General features: G+C 49.9%; 1 protein-coding gene across 1 annotated transcript in view; it reads right to left on the bottom strand.

Moving 5' to 3' along the window:
* nhsl1b (NHS-like 1b) overlaps positions 1-16257 on the bottom strand; it is a 39985-nt gene that overhangs the window by 22245 nt on the left and 1483 nt on the right. The window contains 1 exon segment of the mRNA XM_046298629.1: positions 10813-10965. Coding sequence (XP_046154585.1) covers positions 10813-10965 — 153 coding nt within the window.

Here is a 16257-nt window from a genome sequence, read left to right as displayed (position 1 = left end):
GACAGACCGGTGTAACTGAGACAGCTTTGTAGGCCTCCTTGCTCGCACACACATTTTCAGTTCTGCCCATATATTGTCTATAGGATTGAGGTCAGGGGTTTGTGATGGCCACTCCAATAACTTGACTTTGTTGTCCTTAAGCCATTTTGGAAGTATGCTTGGGGTCATTGTCCATTTGGAAGACACATTTGCGACCAAGCTTTAACTTCCTGCCTGACTGATGTCTTGAGATGTTGCTTCAATATATCCACATAATTTTCCTACCTCATGATGCCATCTATTTTGTGAAGTGCACCAGTCCGTCCTGCAGCAAATCACCCCCACAACATGATGCTGCCACCCCCATGCTTCACAGTTGGGATGGTGTTCTTTGGCTTGCAAGCCTCCCCCCTTTTTCCTCCAAACATAACGATGGTCATTATCACCAAACAGTTCTACTTTTGTTTCATCAGACCAGAGGACATTTCTCCAAAAAGTACGATCTTTGTCCCCATGTGCAGTTCCAAACCGTAGTCTGGCTTTTTTTAATAGTGGTTTTAGAGCAGTGGCTTCTTCCTTGCTGAGCGGCCTTTCAGGTTATGTCGATATAGGACTTGTTTTACTGTGGATATAGATACTTTGTACTGGTTTCCTCCAGCATCTTCACAAGGTCCTTTGCTATTGTTCTGGGATTGATTTGCACTTTTCACACAAAAGTATGTTCATCACCAGGAGACAGAACGCGTCTCCTTCCTGAGCAGTATGACGGCTGCATGGTCCCATGGTGTTTATACTTGCGTACTATTGTTTGTACAGATGAACGTGGTACCTTCAGGCGTTTGGAAATTGCTCCCAAGGATGAACCATTGTGGAGGTCTACAATTATTTTTCTTGGGTCTTGGCTGATTTCTTTTGATTTTCCCATGATGTCAAGCAAAGAGGCAATGAGTTTGAAGGTAGGCCTTGAAATACATCTACAGGTACACCTCCAATTGACGTCAATTAGCCTATCAGAAGCTTCTAAAGTTATGACATAATTTTCTGGAATTTTTCAAGCTGTTTTTTAAAGGCACAGTCAACTTAGTGTATGTAAACTTTTGACCCACTGGAATTGTGATACAGTGAATTATAAGCGAAATAATCTGTCTGTAAACAATTGTTGGAAAAATTACTTGTGTCATGCACAAAGTAGATGTCCTTACCAACTTGCCAAAACTATAGTTTGTTAACAAGAAATGTGTGGAGTGGTTAACCTAAGTGTATGTAAACTTCCGACTTCAACCGTTATATTAATTTTGTGCGTATACTTTCAAATTCGGAGCTCCTGCATCTCAGCGCTAGAGGTGTCACTACAGACCCTGGATTGAGCCCGGGCTGTATCACAACCGGCAGTGATCGGGAGTTCCATAGGGCGGCACACAAATGGCCCAGCGTCGTCTGGGTTAGGGGAAGGTTTGGCCGGGGTAGGCCATCAGTTAAGAACAAATCCTTATTACAGTGACGGCCTACCCCGGCCAAACCCTAACCCAGACAACGCTGGGCCAATTGTGCGCTGCCCTATGGAACTCCCGATCACTGCCGGTTGTGATACAGCCCGGGGTCGAACCTTGGGCTCCCGAGTGGTCAGCAGTCTAAATAAAGATTCAATTGAAAAAATATACATATAATTTACACCGAATGCTCTTTACCACAGTGACCAAATAGGCCTAATCATTTCTCTAGTCTCTGCCATCTCCGTTTGATGTGCGTATAGCGACAAAGACATCCGCTACTCCTCTAGTCTTTTGTGTTGAATACCCGCAACTAATTAGTCAAATCACTGATGTACAAATGTAAATCTGCACATTGTCATATTCATGTGAAGGAGTGGTTTGATGTGTTCGTACCCGCTACGGAGCTAAACCTTACAGACTACTTTCATCTTTCACGTCCTAATGCCTGCATAGCTCATTAGAGTAGGTCTCTTCAGGGACTGAGGCGCTGTCTGCATGTATAATACTGTCATTTAATGGAGCCTAATGGAGCAGCTAGTTACTGATGGCTGTTAGTGTTTGCGCCTGTGATCTGGAATAGAAGGGTTTTAGAAGCCACTTGAGAGGATGAGGAGGAGGGGAATAGGTGTTACACAGTTTCCGTTTCCAGGACTGTTGTCGAGCAGAACAGGGGCTGGAGTTTAGTTGAAGGGGAAATATGAAGGTTCATTGCTATGGTCACATGGCTCCATCCCAGAATGATGTAGAAAGAGAGCGAGGTACTAATCGATCCAAATCTTTCAAACACTGTTGACTATAATGTGTCTGATATTACGCAATATGTCTGTGCTTTCCCAACCAATCAGTCACCCTTGTGCGCACACGACCACAACCGGACACCAGAATGTGTCGACGAACGGCATTATGGGTAATAACCCTGTCCTAACTGTTGAGAGACTCGGGCGTTGTGCCGATGACACTAGCAGCTGATTACATATGGATTGCTTTGAGACCCAAGCAGGGTCTGATATTGAATTTTCCCTAACTTCTCTTTGTGTCTCTGTCCTGGTGATATGGCCGACGGGGGTGACATAGATTTAATGAGAGGGGGCTTCATAAGCACAGGAGCAGGGGCACGGTGGTGGATAGACCTTATGTGCTGCTCTCAGATAAGTTTCTCTCTATACCAATTCATATCTTGACTCTAACCAGACTGGTCAGCCATAGATCTGCGCTTTGGGCAGTTTCTAGGCCCCTTTGTGTTACAGCTTTGTACAGGGTTTAGTTTGAAAGTATACGTTGTGTACTGCTTCTATTGCTATCAGACTGACCAGGCTGACCAGTTAAATGATGTAACAGAGCATCCCAGCAGCAGCTTCATGGGAAGAGAACATGGGTTCAGCAGCTAAACACACACCACGACGTAACAGACCGACCGACACAGGCAGTCTCCCCAGACACCGGTTGGAAGGGCTCTTTCAGAAGGACAGTGGCAGGTGATCAAAGGATACCATTACTCATGTGGTGTGTGTCATATTACATGGACAATAACCTCACATAGAACCAGGACAATGGGACAGAAGGACAAAGACAGTGTGTGTGTGGCATTATCTTAGTGGAGGTGAATTAATAACACACTCTATGCATTACCTCTTCTATTGTCTTCAGTCCCTCCTATTCTCTCTCTCTGACTTCCTCTCCTTTACCCCCCCCCTTCTCTCTCTCTGACCTCCTCTCCTTTATCCCCCTCTCTCTCCTCCTATTCTCTCTCTCTGACTTCCTCTCCTTTACCCCCCTCTTCTCTCTCTCTGACCTCCTCTCCTTTATCCCCCTCTCTCTCCTCCTATTCTCTCTCTCTGACTTCCTCTCCTTTACCCCCCTCTTCTCTCTCTCTGACCTCCTCTCCTTTATCCCCCCTCTCTCCTCCTATTCTCTCTCTCTGACTTCCTCTCCTTTACCCCCCCCTCTTCTCTCTCTCTGACCTCCTCTCCTTTATCCCCCTCTCTCTCCTCCTATTCTCTCTCTCTGACTTCCTCTCCTTTACCCCCCCCTTCTCTCTCTCTGACCTCCTCTCCTTTACCCCCACCCCTCTCTCCTCCTATTCTCTCTCTCTGACCTCCTCTCCTTTACCCCCCCCCCTCTCTCCTCCTATTCTCTCTCTCTGACCTCCTCTCCTTTACCCCCCTCTCTCTCCTCCTATTCTCTCTCTCTGACCTCCTCTCCTTTACCCCCCTCTCTCTCCTCCTATTCTCTCTCTCTGACCTCCTCTCCTTTATCCCCCCCTCTCTCTCCTCCTATTCTCTCTCTCTGACTTCCTCTCCTTTACCCCCCTTCTCTCTCTCTGACCTCCTCTCCTTTACCCCCCTCTCTCTCCTCCTATTCTCTCTCTCTGACTTCCTCTCCTTTACCCCCTCTTCTCTCTCTCTGACCTCCTCTCCTTTATCCCCCTCTCTCTCCTCCTATTCTCTCTCTCTGACTTCCTCTCCTTTACCCCCCTCTTCTCTCTCTCTGACCTCCTCTCCTTTTCCCCCTCTCTCTCCTCCTATTCTCTCTCTCTGACCTCCTCTCCTTTACCCCCCTCTTCTCTCTCTCTGACCTCCTCTCCTTTATCCCCCTCTCTCTCCTCCTATTCTCTCTCTCTGACCTCCTCTCCTTTATCCCCTCTCTCTCTCCTCCTATTCTCTCTCTCTGACCTCCTCTCCTTTATCCCCTCTCTCTCCTCCTATTCTCTCTCTCTGACTTCCTCTCCTTTACCCCCCTCTTCTCTCTCTCTGACCTCCTCTCCTTTATCCCCCTCTCTCTCCTCCTATTCTCTCTCTCTGACCTCCTCTCCTTTACCCCCCCTCTCTCCTCCTATTCTCTCTCTCTGACCTCCTCTCCTTTACCCCCCTCTCTCTCCTCCTACTCTCTCTCTCTGACCTCCTCTCCTTTATCCCCCCTCTCTCTCCTCCTATTCTCTCTCTCTGACCTCCTCTCCTTTACCCCCCCTCTCTCTCCTCCTATTCTCTCTCTCTGACTTCCTCTCCTTTACCCCCCTCTTCTCTCTCTCTGACCTCCTCTCCATTATCCCCCCCTCTCTCCTCCTATTCTCTTTCTCTGACCTCCTCTCCTTTATCCCCCCTCTCTCCTCCTATTCTCTCTCTCTGACCTCCTCTCCTTTATCCCCCCCCCTCTCTCTCCTCCTATTCTCTCTCTCTGACCTCCTCTCATTTATCCCACCCCCTCTCTCCTCCTATTCTCTCTCTCTCTGACCTCCTCTCCTTTATCCCACCCCTCTCTCCTCCTATTCTCTCTCTCTGACCTCCTCTCCTTTACCCCCTCTCTCTCCTCCTATTCTCTCTCTCTGACCTCCTCTCCTTTATCCCCCCTCTCTCTCCTCCTATTCTCTCTCTCTGACCTCCTCTCCTTTATCCCCCCTCTCTCTCCTCCTATTCTGTCTCTCTGACCTCCTCTCCTTTATCCCCCCCCCTCTCTCTCCTCCTATTCTCTCTCTGACCTCCTCTCCTTTATCGCCCCCTCTCTCCTCCTATTCTCTCTCTCTGACCTCCTCTCCTTTACCCCCCCCCCCTCTCTCCTCCTATTCTCTCTCTCTGACCTCTCCTTTACCCCCCCTCTCTCCTCCTATTCTCTCTCTCTGACCTCCTCTCCTTTATCCCCCCTCTCTCTCCTCCTATTCTCTCTCTCTGACCTCCTCTCCTTTACCCCCCCTCTCTCTCCTCCTATTCTCTCTCTCTGACTTCCTCTCCTTTACCCCCCCCTTCTCTCTCTCTGACCTCTCCTTTACCCCCCCTCTCTCCTCCTATTCTCTCTCTCTGACTTCCTCTCCTTTACCCCCCCTCTTCTCTCTCTCTGACCTCCTCTCCTTTATCCCCCTCTCTCTCCTCCTATTCTCTCTCTCTGACTTCCTCTCCTTTACCCCCCCCCTTCTCTCTCTCTGACCTCCTCTCCTTTACCCCCCCTCTCTCCTCCTATTCTCTCTCTCTGACCTCCTCTCCTTTACCCCCCCCCTCTCTCCTCCTATTCTCTCTCTCTGACCTCCTCTCCTTTACCCCCCCCCCTCTCTCCTCCTATTCTCTCTCTCTGACCTCCTCTCCTTTACCCCCCTCTCTCTCCTCCTATTCTCTCTCTCTGACTTCCTCTCCTTTATCCCCCTCTCTCTCCTCCTATTCTCTCTCTCTGACTTCCTCTCCTTTATCCCCCTCTCTCTCCTCCTATTCTCTCTCTCTGACCTCCTCTCCTTTACCCCCCTCTTCTCTCTCTCTGACCTCCTCTCCTTTATCCCCCTCTCTCTCCTCCTATTCTCTCTCTCTGACTTCCTCTCCTTTACCCCCCTCTTCTCTCTCTCTGACCTCCTCTCCTTTATCCCCCTCTCTCTCCTCCTATTCTCTCTCTCTGACCTCCTCTCCTTTACCCCCCCCTCTCTCTCCTCCTATTCTCTCTCTCTGACCTCCTCTCCTTTACCCCCCCCCCTCTCTCTCCTCCTATTCTCTCTCTCTGACTTCCTCTCCTTTACCCCCCCTCTTCTCTCTCTCTGACCTCCTCTCCTTTATCCCCCTCTCTCTCCTCCTATTCTCTCTCTCTGACTTCCTCTCCTTTACCCCCCTCTTCTCTCTCTCTGACCTCCTCTCCTTTATCCCCCTCTCTCTCCTCCTATTCTCTCTCTCTGACCTCCTCTCCTTTACCCCTCTCTCCTCCTATTCTCTCTCTCTGACTTCCTATTCTCTCCTCTTACCCCCCTCTTCTCTCTCTCTGACCTCCTCTCCTTTATCCCCCTCTCTCTCCTCCTATTCTCTCTCTCTGACCTCCTCTCCTTTACCCCCCTCTCTCCTCCTATTCTCTCTCTCTGACCTCCTCTCCTTTACCCCCCTCTCTCTCCTCCTACTCTCTCTCTCTGACCTCCTCTCCTTTATCCCCCTCTCTCTCCTCCTATTCTCTCTCTCTGACCTCCTCTCCTTTATCCCCCTCTCTCTCCTCCTATTCTCTCTCTCTGACCTCCTCTCCTTTATCCCCCTCTCTCTCCTCCTATTCTCTCTCTCTGACTTCCTCTCCTTTACCCCCCCCCTCTTCTCTCTCTCTGACCTCCTCTCCTTTATCCCCCTCTCTCTCCTCCTATTCTCTCTCTCTGACCTCCTCTCCTTTACCCCCCCCCCTCTCTCCTCCTATTCTCTCTCTCTGACCTCCTCTCCTTTACCCCCCTCTCTCTCCTCCTACTCTCTCTCTCTGACCTCCTCTCCTTTATCCCCCCTCTCTCTCCTCCTATTCTCTCTCTCTGACCTCCTCTCCTTTATCCCCCCTCTCTCTCCTCCTATTCTCTCTCTCTGACCTCCTCTCCTTTATCCCCCCTCTCTCTCCTCCTATTCTGTCTCTCTGACCTCCTCTCCTTTATTCCCCCCTCTCTCCTCCTATTCTCTCTCTCTGACCTCCTCTCCTTTATCCCCCCTCTCTCCTCTCCTCCTATTCTCTCTCTGACCTCCTCTCCTTTACCCCCCCTCTCTCCTCCTATTCTCTCTCTCTGACTTCCTCTCCTTTACCCCCCTCTTCTCTCTCTCTGACCTCCTCTCCATTATCCCCCCTCTCTCCTCCTATTCTCTTTCTCTGACCTCCTCTCCTTTATCCCCCCCTCTCCTCCTATTCTCTCTCTCTGACCTCCTCTCCTTTATCCCCCCCTCTCTCTCCTCCTATTCTCTCTCTCTGACCTCCTCTCATTTATCCCACCCCCTCTCTCCTCCTATTCTCTCTCTCTCTGACCTCCTCTCCTTTATCCCCCCCCTCTCTCCTCCTATTCTCTCTCTCTGACCTCCTCTCCTTTACCCCCCCTCTCTCCTCCTATTCTCTCTCTCTGACCTCCTCTCCTTTATCCCCCCTCTCTCTCCCTATTCTCTCTCTGACCTCCTCCTATTTCTCTCTCTGACCTCCTCTCCTTTATCCCCCCCTCTCTCTCCTCCTATTCTCTCTCTCTGACCTCCTCTCCTTTATCCCCCCCTCTCTCCTCCTATCTCTCTCTGACCTCTCTCCTTTATCCCTCCTCTCCTCCTCTCTCTGACCTCCTCTCCTTTTCCCCCCCTCTCTCCTCCTATTCTCTCTCTCTGACCTCCTTCTCTCTCTCCTCCTATTCTCTCTCTGACCTCCTCTCCTTTATCCCCCCCTCTCTCCTCCTATTCTCTTCTCTCCTCTCTGACCTCCTATTCTCCTTTATCCCCCTCTCTCTCCTATTCTCTCTCTCTGACCTCCTCTCCTTTATCCCCCTCTCTCTCCTCCTTATCCCCCTCCTCCCTCTCTCTCTCTGACCTCCCTCTCTCCTTATTCTCCCCTGACCTCCTCTCCTTTCCCCCTCCTCTCCTCCTATTCTCTCTCTCTGACCTCCTCTCCTTTACCCCCCTCCTTCCTCCTATTCTCTCTCCCCTCTCTTCTCCTACCTCCTCTCCTTTATCCCCCTCTCTCTCCTCCTATTCTCTCTCTCTGACCTCCTCTCCTCTCCTCTCCTCCTATTCTCTCTCTCTGACCTCCTCTCCTTTATCACCCCCTCTCTCTCCTCCTATTCTGTCTCTCTGACCTCCTCTCCTTTATTCCCCCCTCTCTCTCCTCCTATTCTTTCTCTCTGACCTCCTCTCCTTTATCCCCCCCTCTCTCCTCCTATTCTCTCTCTCTGACCTCCTCTCCTTTACCCCCCTCTCTCTCCTCCTATTCTCTCTATCTGACCTCCTCTCCTTTATCCCCCCTCTCTCTCCTCCTATTCTGTCTCTCTGACCTCCTCTCCTTTATTCCCCCCCTCTCTCCTCCTATTCTCTCTCTCTGACCTCCTCTCCTTTATCCCCCTCTCTCTCCTCCTATTCTCTCTCTCTGACCTCCTCTCCTTTATCGCCCCCTCTCTCCTCCTATTCTCTCTCTCTGACCTCCTCTCCTTTATCCCCCCCTCTCTCCTCCTATTCTCTCTCTCTGACCTCCTCTCCTTTACCCCCCCCCTCTCTCCTCCTATTCTCTCTCTCTGACCTCCTCTCCTTTACCCCCCTCTCTCCTCCTATTCTCTCTCTCTGACCTCCTCTCCTTTATCCCCCTCTCTCTCCTCCTATTCTCTCCCTCTGACCTCCTCTCCTTTATCCCCCCCCTCTCCTCCTATTCTCTCTCTCTGACCTCCTCTCCTTTATCCCCCCCCCTCTCTCCTCCTATTCTCTCTCTCTGACCTCCTCTCCTTTATCCCCCTCTCTCCTCCTATTCTCTCTCTCTGACCTCTCCTTTATCCCCCCTCTCTCCTCCTATTCTCTCTCTCTGACCTCCTCTCCTTTACCCCCCTCTTCTCTCTCTCTGACCTCCTCTCCTTTATCCCCCTCTCTCTCCTCCTATTCTCTCTCTCTGACCTCCTCTCCTTTATCCCCCCTCTCTCCTCCTATTCTCTCTCTCTGACCTCCTCTCCTTTCCCCCCTCCCCCCCCCTCTCTCCTCCTATTCTCTCTCTCTGACCTCCTCTCCTTTATCACCCCCTCTCTCTCCTCCTATTCTGTCTCTCTGACCTCCTCTCCTTTATTCCCCCCCTCTCTCTCCTCCTATTCTTTCTCTCTGACCTCCTCTCCTTTATCCCACCCCCTCTCTCCTCCTATTCTCTCTCTCTGACCTCCTCTCCTTTACCCCCCCCTCTCTCTCCTCCTATTCTCTCTATCTGACCTCCTCTCCTTTATCCCCCCTCTCTCTCCTCCTATTCTGTCTCTCTGACCTCCTCTCCTTTATTCCCCCCCCTCTCTCCTCCTATTCTCTCTCTCTGACCTCCTCTCCTTTATCCCCCCTCTCTCTCCTCCTATTCTCTCTCTCTGACCTCCTCTCCTTTATCGCCCCCTCTCTCCTCCTATTCTCTCTCTCTGACCTCCTCTCCTTTATCCCCCTCTCTCCTCCTATTCTCTCTCTCTGACCTCCTCTCCTTTACCCCCCCCCCCCCTCTCTCCTCCTATTCTCTCTCTCTGACCTCCTCTCCTTTACCCCCCTCTCTCCTCCTATTCTCTCTCTCTGACCTCCTCTCCTTTATCCCCCTCTCTCTCCTCCTATTCTCTCCCTCTGACCTCCTCTCCTTTACCCCCCCCTCTCCTCCTATTCTCTCTCTCTGACCTCCTCTCCTTTATCCCCCCCCCCCCTCTCTCCTCCTATTCTCTCTCTCTGACCTCCTCTCCTTTATCCCCCCTCTCTCCTCCTATTCTCTCTCTCTGACCTCTCCTTTATCCCCCCCTCTCTCCTCCTTTTTCTCCCTTTATCTTCTCCCTCTTTATCTGCTTGGCACACAACTTCACCTAGCACATAAATAACAAGCCCCCGCCTTCTCACACACCATCCTGCTACAGAACTTTGGTGACTACCAAGTATGTTTTGTAACCCTCCCGCTTTGGGCTGGATGTGCCAATGTGTAGTTCATATATGCATAATCTATGAGCAGAATGACAAGTCTTACCTCAATTAGCCACAAAATCCCTAGTTTGAATGCTACCGTTTACTGGCAGCGCCATTCTCCCTACATTTCCCCCACACGGGCCAGCTCCATAGCAATTTGAGTTCCAGGCAGCCAATGAGGTTCAGCCCCTCACCACTGGAGTGACAGTTAGCAAGACGCTCACACAGCAGAGCCAGGGAGAGAGCAACAACGTCGTGCACATATGTGACGTGGTACACACTTTTGTCTCATGGTGTACTGGCTAAAAAGTATACAGAAGTGCCAGAGGATCTCTCTAAAGGCACGGACACACCGATCACGTTTGCCGGCCGAGAGCACTTAGCAACCCTGAACAGAATGCCAGACATATTTTGAAAACCGAGTGCAACCAGATTCTACATGTAGAATGGGTCAAAAATGTTGGTCAAAAATGTTGGCAGTCAGACTATAACACCGTGCCGTCAGCAAGTAAACGAACGGCAGACCGCATGTCTTGTCCTTTACACTGATCAACAACAAACTAGCACAGACCAACCCCATACACACCCACTCCAACTCAACTCCTCCCCCATGCCTTTTCCCACCACTGAACCGTTCTCTTTGGGAACAGACCAGGAAGTGACTAGTTGTGGCTGTTTTCGGGGAACCTTTCATGTTCACCCCTCAAAGACACTGGACACACCACAGGAGGGCTTAACACGGGCGTGTTGGTGTAACTACTAGTAGTAGTTGGTGTAACTACTAGTAGTAGTTGGTGTAACTAGGCAAACAAACGCTTTGGACCGTTTTTTGGCTGTTGTTTTTTTTACAATGTTGTCGTAACGTCGTGAACATCAATAAAGTATCAAGAGATATTGAGGGTGATGAAACGCAATGGGTGGTCGGTGGCATTCCAACAACACTGTATTTGTGTGTGTGTGGTCATGTTTGTAAGTGCGGTTGCGGTCCTTACCCCTCAGTGCGGTCTTGAGGTTGACCTTGGCCTGGTGGTGGAGGTCCTCTACGCAGGGCGGTCTGCTGCCGGGCAGGAACACGTTCTCCTGCTGGTGCCACGGGGCTGTGTAGTGGACTGTCCACTTGCTCTCCTCGTCCAGGTTAGACACCGCTACGGAGGGAGGAGAGAGAGGGAAGGAAGTTAAATGATTTACAGTTTAAAAAGGCTTGTATAAGTATCGTGTTGAACAAATATAGGCTACATGTGTTTTGGTACAGTTGTATGTCAGGGATAGGGACTGATGCTTTGAAATAAATAAGAACTTGGTGGATGCTGATATTTGTTCTATTTCATTAGAAATGGTTTTCTTCTTCTTCAATCAAGCCTTCAACTTCAGGACACACTGGTGCAACTCATGTTCCATTTTTAAATAAAAACGAGTAGAAACCCCCCCGTGTTGTTTAACAATATATACTCTAAACCGTGGAGTCAGGGCCAGGGCCAGGGCCAGGGCCAGGACCAGGGCCAGGGCCAGGACCAGGGCCAGGACCAGGGACAGGGGGCCAGGGCCAGGGCCAGAGCCAGGACCAGGGCCAGGGCCAGGGACAGGGACAGGACCAGGGACAGGACCAGGGACAGCCGATATCAAAAGCGACCCAGGAACAATTAGGGTTAAAGGCCTTGCTCAAAAGGAACATCGACAGATTTTTCACCTTGTCAGAACGGGGATTTGAACTATCGACTTCTTGCTTACTGGCCCAATGCTCTAACCACTAGGCTACCTGCCACCTTACCCAGCCTATAGGCCAGCTGTTATTTATCTGGAAGTTGTAATGCTAATAAATCTTGTTTGAGTTGGAGTGGAAGGAGGGAGTGACGTTTGTATGAAGGTGTGACCCTACACACAAACAGCTTTAACACTCTACTGTGATGCATGGTCGTGTGTAGATCAGTTGGTAGATGGCGCTTGCAACACCAGGGTTGTGGGTTCAATTCCCACAGGGGACTAGTATGAAAATGTGTGCACGCACTACTGTAAGTCACTCTGGATAAAAGAGTCTGTTAAATGACTAAAGTGTGAAGGGCACTTGTCAGGGAGGGCAATGGAAAGTGGAGGGAAGATCCAACTGAAAAACATTCCAATAGACACTGAGTGTACAAAACATTAGGAACACCTTCCTAATATTGAGTTGCGAACTTCAATCTTTTGTCTTGCACATTCACCCTCTGAATGGCACACATCCATGTCTCAATTGTCTCAAGGCTTAAAAATCAGTCTTTAACATGTCTCCTCCCCTTCATCTACACTGGTTGAAGTGGATTTAACAAGTGACATCAATAAGGGATCATAGCTTTCACCTGGTCAGTCTGTCATGGAAAGAGCAGATGTTCCTAATGTTTTGTACACTCAATGTATTCTTCAAAACAGCATGTTCTCCACTGAGAGACCAGGCTTCAACACAAAAACCCACGAAGAGCATCGTTTCAGACACTAGCCTACTGCCAATAGAACAAGCTAAGAAGAACTTCCAAAACATTGACTCTCAAACAACTTCTCAAATGTTCAAAAGATTCAAACTATTTATTTATTTTATTTAACTAGGAAGGTCAAATTCTTATTTATAATGACAGTCTACACCGGCCAATGGGACAATTGTGCGCCCCCTTATGGGACTCCCGATCACGGCCGGTTGTGATACAGCCTGGGATCGAACCAGGGTCTGTAGTGACGCCTGTATGCAGTGCGTAAGACCACTGCGCCACTCAGGAGTCCAGACTAATCATTGTTCACCCGGTTTGGTTATTTCCTGGTCATCCAATACTGTCCAAACACACAATCCTCCAGTTACATCCTGTACAACATCTCAACAATAAGGAAATAGAGAGGGTACAAAAACACACAACAAGTAGTGCCACCATCCGCTGTTTACTTTGCCCATTTCAACAACAACAAAACACACAACAAGTAGTGCCACCGTCCGCTGTTTACTTTGCCCATTTCAACAACAACAAAACACACACGCACGCACACGCACGCACGCACACACACACACACACACACACACACACACACACACACACACACACACACACACACACACACACACACACACACACACACACACACACACACACACACACACACACACACACACACACACACACACACACACGCACACGCACACACACACGGGACTTACCGAGTGATTGTATCCAGACTAAAGTACTATCTGGGATTGGGAGACCACGTATCTCCATTCCTCTAAACAAGCTCTCTAGCTCTGTGCCTGTACTGACTAACAACATGACCATCTATCGCAGGAAAAAGTCAGACAAGTAAGAACAGAAAGAGGAGAAAGTTGGGAGGATCCTGGGAAAGGGGCAGGCTAAGGAAGGAGGTGTGTGTGTGTGTGGGGATGCGGGGTGCATGAAGGAGTCTTTCCACAGATGCAAATGGGCCATCTGAGGTAAGTGTGTGTTTTTTAGGTTGAGGGGGGGGGGGGCAAGGGTCCTTTGACTTGACCCTTATTCATTCCCACATGTGCTAATGGACCATTAGAGGAAATGTGTGTCGTGTCCCTACAACTACCACCCTGTCCCCAACACAGCCTTTTGAGTGGCTGTGTTGGGAGCCCAAAAGGCCAAGGAGAAAGTCTCGGAAACATTTGGAAGCACTTGGAATCCCCTGGGGTGGATGGTGTACAAATGTTGTACGTTTAAACAGGTTGGCGTCCTCCATTAGAAGGCCCCGGGGCCTGTCCAAATGTCAACAGTTGAACTGCCATTTGAAGGGTGCAAAAGGCCTGAGGGAAAGGCTAATGAGACGAGGGACTTGGGGGGGGGGGGGTGTTTGTGTAAGGCGGGGGTTATATGTTTCCACAGGTGTGAAGGCGCCATCCAGTGTGCCAGTCCCTAGGGACCACAGGTGGCAGGGCCGGCCGTTGGAGTGTGATGTGACGTCTGTTAGGAGTTCCTCTCTTCAGCAGTTAAAGTTGACACCTCTTCGATGGCCGGTTAACTACCTCTTTGGCAGGGAGAGAGGAGCCTTTTTTATTCCTTCATGACCTTTTGCTTACCAACTGTTCTTTACAAACAGCTAGGCATATCTCTCCAACATATCGCTCTCCGTTCTCCTCTTCAAAACACACACACAGCTAAACCTTCTCGTGTAGGAAAAGTAAACCCTGAGAATACCTAGACCCACCACACCACCTGGTTGAGGAGTGGTAGAATCATTGGAGGGTGAATGACACCCGTTGCTGCCACATGTCAGCCACATTGGCAGTGTGTGTGTGAGCTCTCAGTGTGTGTGTGTGAGCTCTCAGTGTGTGTGTGTGAGCTCTCAGTGTGTGTGTGAGCTCTCAGTGTGTGTGTGTGAGCTCTCAGTGTGTGTGTGTGAGCTCTCAGTGTGTGTGTGTGAGCTCTCAGTGTGTGTGTGAGAGCTCTCAGTGCGTGTGTGAGAGCTCTCAGTGTGTGTGTGAGCTCTCAGTGTGTGTGTGAGCTCTCAGTGTGTGTGTGAGCTCTCAGTGTGTGTGTGAGCTCTCAGTGTGTGTGTGAGCTCTCAGTGTGTGTGTGAGAGCTTAGTGTGTGTGTGAGCTTAGTGTGTGTGTGAGCTCTCAGTGTGTGTGTGAGCTCTCAGTGTGTGTGTGAGCTCTCAGTGTGTGTGTGAGCTCTCAGTGTGTGTGTGAGCTCTCAGTGTGAGTGTGAGCTCTCAGTGTGAGTGTGAGCTCTCAGTGTGTGTGTGAGCTCTCAGTGTGTGTGTGAGCTCTCAGTGTGACTGTGAGCTCTCAGTGTGTGTGTGAGCTCTCAGTGTGTGTGAGCTCTCAGTGTGTGATGGACCAAGTGTGTATAAGTATCCTTGCATATCACCATCACACAGTTGTGCCAGTGTGTAAGACCTTCGTAAAAAGGGTCAATCTGGCCGGACATCACCACACCACTGGCCAATGGACAACGCTGGACAGGAGGACAGAGCTAGAGGGAGGGAACGGGACACGCAAACGTGCACATGTACGCTCACACACTCCAAATATACACTCACATAAAGTGAAGGAGTTGACAACGGACACCCAAACATGCCTAACCACTCACATAAGGGCTACTGTTGCACCAGACTAACAGTGCATAGATAGGCCTACACAAAACAAATGAAGTTACACACTTGTATCCACTAGTCCCAAACAACCTAGTCAAAACACATGATTGTCTAGCCTAATACTTGTCTCATACACAAACACAGCTCGGAGTATCCTCCAGCCCAGTCCATGCAGGTATCTAGCTCTCCCCCCACCCTGGGGCCTGATGTGGTGAATAGAGCCAGTCAAAGCCACAGAGCCAGACCAAGGCCACTGGGACTATGGACATAAAGCCAGTATTGTCCCACAGAATCAGCCTCCACATCAGGCCTTTCACTAGTACAATACCCCCAGACAACCCCCCAACCCCATCACACTCGCCCAGAAACACGCATGCTACCACAATGTCCACATCTTTTCACTTGTCACCTAACCCCCGCAAGCACACCTCCCTTACTACCAGCACACAATTATCTCAGAGAGGAAAGAAAGACAAAAGTTGCAGAAACACACTCAGAAACACGGTCCTCTTAGAATCTATCTTTGAAAAGAATCCATGCATATTGACAACTTCTAATTAAGCAATAAGGCACGAGGGGGTGTGGTATATGCCCAATATACCACGGCTATGGACTGTTCTTGGGCACAACGCGTCGCGGAGTGCCTGGACACAGCCCTTAGCCGTGGTATATTGGTCATATACCACAAACTTCAGAGGTGCCTTATTGCTATTATAAACTGGTTACCAACGTAATTAGTGCATTAAAAATAAATGTTTTGTGGTATACAGCAGTCAGCCAATCAGCATTCAGGGCTCAAACCATCCAGTTTATTATCCTGTATATAGCACTATAACCTATCAATACAAACAGAGAAACAATCACATGTGATGTGCAGGACCAGTGGAATAGAGAGGAGGTATGCAGCAGGACCAGTGGAATAGAGAGGAGGTATGCAGCAGGGCCAGTGGAATAGAGAGGAGGTATGCAGCAGGACCAGTGGAATAGAGAGGAGGTATGCAGCAGGACCAGTGGAATAGAGAGGAGGTATGCAGCAGGACCAGTGGAATAGAGAGGAGGTATGCAGCAGGACCAGTGGAATAGAGAGGAGGTATGCAGCAGGACCAGTGGAATAGAGAGGAGGTATGCAGCAGGGCCAGTGGAATAGAGAGGAGGTATGCAGCAGGACCAGTGGAATAGAGAGGAGGTATGCAGCAGGACCAGTGGAATAGAGAGGAGGTATGCAGCAGGACCAGTGGAATAGAGAGGAGGTATGCAGCAGGACCAGTGGAATAGAGAGGAGGTATGCAGCAGGACCAGTGGAATAGAGAGGAGGTATGCAGCAGGACCAGTGGAATAGAGAGGAGGTATGCAGCAGGACCAGTGGA

Source organism: Oncorhynchus gorbuscha, linkage group LG14 (assembly GCF_021184085.1).
Source record: "Oncorhynchus gorbuscha isolate QuinsamMale2020 ecotype Even-year linkage group LG14, OgorEven_v1.0, whole genome shotgun sequence".
Lineage (NCBI taxonomy): Eukaryota > Metazoa > Chordata > Actinopteri > Salmoniformes > Salmonidae > Oncorhynchus > Oncorhynchus gorbuscha.
Note: the sequence above shows the minus strand (reverse complement) of the source record. Positions and strands in the feature narration are given on the sequence as shown.